The sequence below is a fragment of the Acanthisitta chloris genome, unplaced genomic scaffold, assembly GCF_000695815.1.
Source record: "Acanthisitta chloris isolate BGI_N310 unplaced genomic scaffold, ASM69581v1 scaffold22823, whole genome shotgun sequence".
Classification (NCBI taxonomy): Eukaryota; Metazoa; Chordata; class Aves; order Passeriformes; family Acanthisittidae; genus Acanthisitta; species Acanthisitta chloris.
In genome coordinates this window covers 43,623-52,869 of record NW_008665718.1, presented here as the reverse complement: position 1 = coordinate 52,869, position 9,247 = coordinate 43,623, and the positions used below count along the sequence as shown (strand labels likewise).

The following is a 9,247-nucleotide window of genomic DNA, read 5'->3' as shown; positions in this document are numbered from 1 at the left end:
TCACTGTGCTCAAAGGCATCACCTGGTCCTCACTGGCTGATTTTCCCTTTGCTCTTCCCTTAGCTCCTCAACATTTATTCCCTTCAAAGTAGCTCCTTCAACTTGTTCATGCTGCTTATCATCTCCACATATTCTCCTTTGCTCGTACATCATACTCCACACTTTTTTTTTCTCTATATCTGTCTTGTCATCCTGGTTTTGAAAACAGTTTGGAGCAGAGCAATGCCCCATCAGCTTACAATGCCTTCTGGATTATCAGTAATTGGACTATTCACCCAGGGTTGTTGGACACCCTCTTAATGGGATGCCCAAAATATTTTCAGTTTGCATTGAGGATGGTGAAGTTCTGGAAGTGATTGACCCCTCAAAGCAAATGGCTTTGCTCTTGGCTGATAAAATCATAAGGAAAATGTTGGGCCTGACCTCTTCCACCATTATCCAGAAACACTTTGCATTTTCTGTGTGACTAAATGTCATCATTTAATGATCCAAGCAAAATAAGCATTTTATATACTGAAAAGTAGCTTTTTGAAAGTGGATTTTCCCCTTTCTGCTGTGTTGCTAAGGCTTTGGACTGTTACTCTCTTGGTTTCCCTATGTTTTGTTTTTACTACTTGAATAATTTTTAAAAATGACAGTGATTTTTAATTGGAAATAACTCTGAAACCTTTAAGCTAAAAATTCTGGTTTGAATTAATTGAGTGTAAATTCGAGGGCTTCCACACACTTTGCAGAGGTCTTCTGAGCCAAGATGTGTGGTGAAGATATTAATCTCTTTGCCTGCCTTCGTTGCAGTCCCTTGCTAAAACTGGGATTACAGGTAACCATGCAACTGTGTAGAGGTGGTGGCTATAAAGGGATTTTCTTGTTGGTGTGGATTTTACGTGGCAGTTGTACTGCAATGAACACTGGTGTCACACCCTCAGAGAGATGATGGGTTACAAAGCACTTGACCTGCTGAAATGGCTGTGCAGATGGTGGCACAGTGCTGGCTGGCAGAGGGTGCCTGTCCAGATATCACTGCTTCATAAACAGAGTGGGGTATTAGTCAGTGACACTCAGGGGTGTTAGATGCTGGAGCTGACAAACGGAAATCAAGAGATACTTAAGGGTGTGAAAATGCAGAAGAAACTTGGTTGTGTGTTGGAACAGGCAGTGACAATGCTTCCATCTACACACAGGTACAATGCTACCTGAGTAGTTGTACTCAGGTGATTGAGGACCAGGTCGCATTCTTGGTGCAGAGATGCATCTGATTTCTCAGCTGAGCATAGTTACCTTTACATCAGAGTGGATAATACTGCCTTAAAAAAGATGCCAAAAGGGGTCATTGCAGCAAAGCCCTTCATCCTATTATTAGTATAAAATCTCACAGATTTAAAAACATGTACTATCAATAGGATTCTCTGTATTTGGCAGTCAGTTACTGATCAGAGGCCACAATGTTTTATGCAGTCAAGAAAAGTCCATTTTATGTTGGCAATAAATTTTTTATCAAGCTTATAAAACTCTGCAGAAGTAATGTTATAGACAACAACCTGTAGTGTTTCTTACCTGTTATTGGCAAGAACCTGTGGTGTTTCTTATATGTTAAGCCTAGAACAATCTCAATGCTATTAAAAGTTGTGTTGCAAATTATATTGCTTTATCAAGTCACTAGACTGGAAGGGATGATTTTGCAGTGTAATGTGGTTTTTCTTGCTGATAGTGTAAGATTTTCATGTGTCTAAGTGCATTTTGGGTAATCCAAGTTTTGCAAAAACACACTGCAGGCAACGGAAGAAAACTGGTAGTGAGGACTCAGAGGCAGGAAAGATACCAGGGTGATGGAGGAAGACTATGGATCTGATTTTACCCTGGCATGAATAATCCACATTGCTGGTGGATCATAGAGAATTTAAAGGTAATCCCTGAATGTATGGTGGTTAGAACAACTTTTAACATTATATTAGTATTGCAATAGCAATCAATGCATGAGTTCAAGAGAGCACTCAATCTGAAGCCCACATAGGCTGTACACTGCTCTCCTGAACTCTGCATTTCTGTAGAGGATTATAGCAAATCTGTAATTATTATTTTAATTGTCCAAGCCTACAGGATTAAATGTTAATTTTAGTCTAGGAATGGGATATTTCTGATCGTTTTTCCCCCTCATTTGAACATTGTAGCTACAGCAACTACTTCCCAGGATCAACTCAGGTTTCCATTCTATTTAAATAGTTGCTTGGTTATTTAATACTTAGAGACATAGGACACTAGAGTCATTCTCACAAATATAGAATAATAGATAGTCTGTCTCCTGAACAGTTTCCTCATGAATAGATGCAAAGGACAATAGGTGCATGAAAAAACAGAGGGGTATAATGTGCATCTTCTGGCAGTGTATTTAATGATGTGGGAAATGGAAGTAAGCTTTCCTTTCTAATTTTTGAGAAAGGTGCCTAGAAAGTGAAAGTCTAATCCTTCCTTCTGTTTTATATCTGATGAGAGGAAAGGCAGGAAAACTCCTTCCAGCCACACATTCCTGAAGCTACCCAACCTCAGGCACTAACTTAGATACCTTGGGAGGAAAGTCCTTAAACTATCCAAGGAGAGAAGTAGCTGACTTCTGGGAAGTCAGACTTGGTGCTCTGAACACCTTATGAAGGAGCTTCTCTCCATCCCTCTACCTTGTAAGGGTGATCAGCTTCCTCATTATGTACCCAAAGGTAAGTGGCTCCAACCCAGAGCCCCAGGAGGCAGGCAGGGCTGCTACTCTTCTGCCAGTACTGCTGAAGAAACCTGTGGTGAATTGTGCTTCCAAGGGGGAATAGTGAGAACCAGCACAATTTTTTCTTTCTCCATGAGAAGCAAATGTTAGCAGAGGTAGGATTTAATTTGAATTAAATTAGTATAAATAACACTGTTGGGATTTTGAGCAGGGCCTGGCAAAACAGTAGGACATGGGTTTGTATCTCATGTACACAGGGTTTTACCCCTTCGCTTGATTTCAGGATGTAGAGGGGAACTGGGTTTTCAGCTATGGGGAACTGCTCCGAGACTTTGAACATCCAACCCTCTCTTTTTCATCACAATTGCCAATCCAAAAAAAGCACCAAATGAAAACATATGCTTTCTCCTTGCAGACGTGCCACTCAGAGCAATAAGCAATGGCGTCGACAGTTCACTTCTCGGAGGAGGAGATGGCAGAGCTACGAGAGGCTTTCAGCAAAGTCGGTGAGTACGGCGAACAGGAAAGACTGCAGAAGTGTGAAGCCGTAGCAAGCTCTTTTCTTACGAACTGGCTGACCAGCCATGAAGAAATGGAGCTTGCTCCAGTGCTGATCTGCTGTGTCACAGCAACCACAGAAAGTTCTTTTCCTGCCACTGCAGACCTCCAGATGAAACCACATCATCATGCTGCAGAGCAATGGCCTCTTACCACAGTGGGACGGCATGGCGATGAACAGCAGGGTTTATGAAAAAAACCTTAAAAGCTTTATAGAAAACCATGTTGGAAATGCTCTCAAGTGTTTTCTGAAGAATGTTTCTTATTTCTGACAAATTATTTGGAAAGCAAAGAGGTTTTACTTTAACGTAAATTGTGTGCTTTCTTTGGGGAGGAAGAGTCTGGAGAGGACAAATGTGCAAATGGCTAAAATATTTGTAGTCCCTTTACAATGACCTTTCAAGCCTCATAGATTTCTACTGTGTGTGCTTCCTTTCCAAACCTTTAAAGGTTTCATCTGATTTGTCTTCTTTAAAGTCACACTGACCCATCACTGTCTACCCAAGCTCTAAGAAGAGGTCCTTGTGCTTCTCACAGGTCACTTAACTTTTATTAGCAGGTATATCAGCCTCGCTGGATTATGCATTTATCATTTGTCCTTGCTGATTAGGTGGTGGTTGTTTGTTTTCTGAGAACATAGTAGTCTAGGCGGACAATCTTAAAAGTCTGTTCTCTGTGAATGTGCCATACAACCAATGCACTGACAAGACAAATCATAGAATAATAGAATGGTTTGGGCAGGAAGGGACCTTATAGATCGTCTAGTTCTAACCCCTCTGCCATGGGCAGGGACACCTTCCATGAGACCAGGTTGCTCAGGCTGCTTACCCAAATGCTGAAAGGAAGCTCTCATTCCTCTCCCAGACATCTCCCTCTCCAAGTCCACATCCTTTTGTTGTATGAATTCAGAAATGGATAGGATGCTCTTTGCAATCTGTATTAATCTGTGCTACTGATGCTGAGTTGAGTGCCTTTTTGCAGCATGCAGCAAATGACTCACATTGCAACTTACCACGCAGGAAATCAACACCCATCTAGATAGCAGAGAAACACCCAAGTTTTTATTTTGAGGATGATCATAAGCAGTTCCAAGCCTCTCCATTCATGACTTCTGATAATACTAGATGCAGAAAACAGGGCAAAATCACAAGTTATATTTATGAATAAATGTACATGTATATTGCATCAACTTTATTTTCTTTAGCTGTTCTGTAGACAGGATGCTTCTTCTATAAATCACATGTTCATCTCTATGTAAACCTTGGAAAGGCAATTATATCCATTTACACCTAGCTTTGTTAAGATATTACTATATATCTAAAAAATGCAAATTCATCACTGAGTTTTTGTTTGTTAAAAGGTGATTGTAATTTCCTTGGGTGTGAATGACACCACAGCAGTTGAAAATACTAGATTTCAAGATAGCAAATCTTTATATATAATGTACCTTTCCTCAGGAAAAATATAAACAACAGCCTTTGTGTGCAAAAAATTTCATTGGGCTGATGTAGAATGTAAAATGTTGCTTTAATCTTCGCAGATATCAGTGGGGATGGCTTCATCGATGCCAATGAATTAACAGAAGTGTTGAAGGCTGCCAGTCTCCCTCTCCCAGGATATAAAGCCAGAGAACTCATTCAGAGTGTGACAACCACGGGGAATGGCAAGATCAGTTTTGATGAATTTCTTTCAGTAAGTAAGATGTTATTTATTTCAGTAAGTAAGATGCCAGGTGGGCTACCCAAGGTGGTTCTCAGGGCACATCAGAAGCACAAGCATAGGGTATCATGGGCACCTCATTAATCCAAGCAGTCTTCTCACTGGAAAAGTTGAAAGCAAAAGGTAACCAAACTAGAAATCCTGCAATTACCTGTGACAAGTTACATGAATGCAGCTGCTTATTGCATAGACTTCATATCTTTCAGTTTGGTTGATGCAGCAAGATAGTTTTTCAGTTATAAGTTGCAAAAAGATTATGTTCTGGATAGAGTATTACAAGAAGTGTCAGTAGATTCAACGTGAAAACTTTATGGGGCATTAAAAAAAGTTTTTCTTTTCCTTGTCTGAACTGAGTCAAAAGCAAATGTTAAAATAGTGGAATTGACCTTGGGATGGAGAAGCAGGGTTTTACTTGCCCTTTCTTCAAACCCAAACTGCCCTCCTTCAAAGTAACATTTCTGTTACTTAGCTGATCTTTCTTTACTGCTTTGAAAGCATAAAAGCTGTGTATAATCTTGTTGGACTACAGTGGGTACGGATTGTACACAGAAACCTACTGAAAAATACTCAAGCTGTCCTTCCTTATGTATGAAGCAGTGAGACTGCATCTCCTGGCCCCAGAGCTCACTGTTTTAGCTTGGTTTAATTCTCCAAAATTTTAAAATTGTCTCCTATCCTTGACAGATTTTCCAAAACCTGAAGAGTGACGATGTCGCTAAGTCGTTCCGAAAACAAATCAACAAGAAGGAAGGGATCTGTGCTATTGGTGGGACATCAGAGCAGTCCAGTGCTGGCACACAACACTCTTATTCAGGTAGGTACAGCTGTCCTACATTAATAGCAACAAGTGTGTCCTCAGAGATCATCTGCACCTTGTCTCAGTGCAAGCCTGGGTGCTCTAGCTAAGTGAGTTTTGGCAGCTGTTCAGTTGAGGCTGGTGCAGAGCAAAGAGCTCTGAAGGTGACAAAGCACTGGAGCAGGGTCTTTGTCAACAGTATTCTGAGCCAGTTTACTGGGGTGGACAGTGCTGTGGCTATGGGAAGAAGCTCCAGCCTGCTTATCTTCCATTACCTTAAATACACTGCAGCTCTGCTGGAGAACAGTCTCCTGTCACAGCTGAAGCATCACAAAGGCTGTCCCATTCCTGTCTCTGTTCACCAGTGAGGCAAGGCACAGGTTCCCCACTGTTGCTAACCCATTTCCTTGTACATTAAACTAGTAGTCTGGCAGTCATTCTGTAAACTCACCTGTAACCAGATAGTTCCTGATTTTTTTTTTTCAGAGGGCAAAATCCCATAATGGATAGCTCCCAGCTTGTTTCTCCAAGCTGAAAGTTTGACACAGCCATGGTTGCTTCTGTTGCCTCCAGGGCACAGTCCACTCTCAAGCAGCTCCACAGTGAGGAGGTTCCACCCTTGGCTGTTTGCTCTAGGGGCAAGAGGATGGGACTGACTCTTTCTGGGGAAGGGAGAACAGAAGATGCTTCCAAGGTTTCCACCCACATGAGCACAGAGGGCACCTTCTCTGAGCTACTGGGCGTGGTGTGAGCTGCTACTGGTATAGGATAGCTGTGCCCTGTTAACTACAGGCAACAATAGCCCATTACTCTCTGAATACTCCTTGTCAGAGTCTAATCCTGAACAGGCTTGTCTAGATATTCCACATGAAGAAGGTGTAATGTACAATACAGAATCCACTTATTTGAATTTATTTGAATTTATGCAGGATTTTGATTTAGCAGAGTGGTACAACAACACATTCAGATTATGGTGCAAGTACAAATTACTCTTTACAGAGTTAGGAACTGCACCAAAGAGCTGAATCACACGAATGTCATTACCAATCTCTATAATATGCCTGCCCTCATGACACTAGGCAACCCCAGTGAGTGGGAAGCAGTATTGAAGGAGAATTAACCAGCTCACCCATTGCTGTCTTCATCTCATTTGCCTATGTCCTCAGTGCCTTCTTCCTTGTAGGGTATTTTTTTGATCAGTCACACTGATGGGAGGGATGTCTCCCCCAGGAGTTCTGTCTTTGTAAGTAAAATGATGGCAGAGGTACTGCACTGCAAGCTGATGGATTTGACATTGTGTCCACAGAGGAAGAAAAGTATGCCTTTGTCAACTGGATTAACAAAGCCCTTGAGAAGGACCCTGACTGTAAGCATGTGGTCCCAATGAATCCAGAAACAGATGACCTCTTCCAGGCTGTCGGGGATGGCATAGTCCTTTGGTAAATAATACCTATCTTTCTCACAAATGGGGAACTGTGAGTCTGCAAAAACTCACATCTCTGCTTAAACAGAAGCTGCTGAATTTACATTAAGCTCATGAACCTTTGCAGACTCAGGGCCTTAATAATACTAGGGGTTTTTTACTTCTTTTATCATCAAAAATATAAAGCACCTTTCATGTTTAATGAGAGTTTCTCCTTGCCTCTAGACCCTTACAATTAGATGAAGTCAGTGAAATTTGAGGAGCTACTTGGTTTTATTTTTGCCCAAGGACTTTTGGGGGTTCACACAAAGCAGCAAAAAATAGTGAGTGCTTTCACAGACATTTTCTGCACAATAAACTTGTCACACAACTTCACCTTGTGGTATTCTTGGCCTCATACCTTACAATCTACATGTGACTCAGAAGAATTGCTCAAGTATTGAGTGTGTACCTCTGTGCATATATGTAAAAACAGAGGGTGACCATCTATATTTGTTAAGTAACTCTCCAGCTCTTAGACTTGTCCTACAATGTAGTGACATAAACTACACCTGTATTTTGCACATATGTAGCTGTTAGTGTATTTCTTGTTATTTTTTTCTTTTGTTTTCAGTAAAATGATCAACTTTTCAGTGCCAGATACCATTGATGAGAGAACAATCAACAAAAAGAAACTCACGCCCTTCACTATACAGGTAGTAAAATGCAACAAGATTCTCTGCTTTTCCCCTTAGGATGCTTTGAAGTAATCACTTAGAGCAAAGGCTGGAGATACCATGGCTCTGTGCCCAACACAATCAAAGTCACTTGTGGCAAAGTGAGATGCTCAGGTCCATGTCATAAAAACATAAAGATTTATACTTCTGTTTCTTTCCAAACATACGAGCAATCTGACCAAACAAACCCTATGTATAATGTTTACTAGATCAAAGCTTCAGATGCTTTTGTGGTAGATGCCATATAATTGCAAGAGCAACTAGATGAAACGGTGACCAATTCCAGTTGGAGTAGCTCTCAGAAGACTGAACCCCATATCTAAGGCATGGCAATGGACTTGAACTCACAACTGCTATGTTGCAGTCTGATGTGCTCACGAAAATGTTAACCGTGACCCTGGAAGTACCATGGTGTGCAACATAACTGAAATGGGACCTTAGCCTTTGCTTGCCTTTTACAGGCCATGTTGTTTCACCTTGAATACTGAATCCCTTCTTTATTTCTATTACATGCACATGTATGTGATTTAAAAATTGGACAAGAAAAGCGCTAATTTTACCTATTTAAAGTTTATTGTGTTTCTCACACAGCAGTATGTAGGGATATATTTTTATATAAACAACATCTATGTATCTGGGTACAGAATATAAATAGATATATGGAATAGATGTGAACCTAACCCAGTTTACCCCTCAGCTACTCTGATTTGATGGAACATTAGTCAGACTCAAGTAAGCTCAGAAGCCATTAAATTGAATTTTTATGCTGTATACCACATTTTTCAGTTCTAATCATTTTGGTCAGCAGCATAGCTTAATGATGCAGCTCAGATCAATCCCTGTCACACATAGACATGATTTGATCAATACACCTTCCACTTTAACTTAACCCTTTTGCAGCTGTCTGGTGAAGAAAAGGTAATTAATTTGAAATGGTCCAATTTTTCTGGCTTATGAGAATTTACACTATGTCTCTTTCTGCATTTTGTATCTAATCAAATCTCTCTGTCATGCCAGCAGTGCTGAAATTCTTGTGAAAAATTGTGAATCTGTGTGATAAAATATATTTTCATATAATTTTATATTCTTTGCCTGCTTTACTTGCCCTCTGTTCACCGAGCCTCCTTTTTGAATCGTGTAGACCTGCGGGTCATATTTTCTTAGTCCCTTTGTTTTAAATGGACAGGAAGTGGTGAAGGAAGATAATGTTCCTGAAGGATCACCTGCTTTCTACCCCTCACTATGAATCACTGAATCTCTCTGTTTCCACTGCACACTCCCAAACCAGGACTCCATTCTCCAAAGTTCAATACCAAAATATTTAG

General features: G+C 40.7%; 1 protein-coding gene across 1 annotated transcript in view; it reads left to right on the top strand.

The window, feature by feature from the left end:
- Nucleotides 1–3,138: 3,138 nt before the first annotated feature.
- LCP1 (lymphocyte cytosolic protein 1 (L-plastin)) overlaps nt 3,139–9,247 on the top strand; it is a 20,349-nt gene continuing 14,240 nt past the window's right edge. Inside the window, 5 exon segments of the mRNA XM_009071862.1 lie at nt 3,139–3,216; nt 4,809–4,960; nt 5,672–5,801; nt 7,090–7,222; nt 7,820–7,901. Coding sequence (XP_009070110.1) covers nt 3,150–3,216; nt 4,809–4,960; nt 5,672–5,801; nt 7,090–7,222; nt 7,820–7,901 — 564 coding nt within the window. The 5' untranslated portion in view covers nt 3,139–3,149.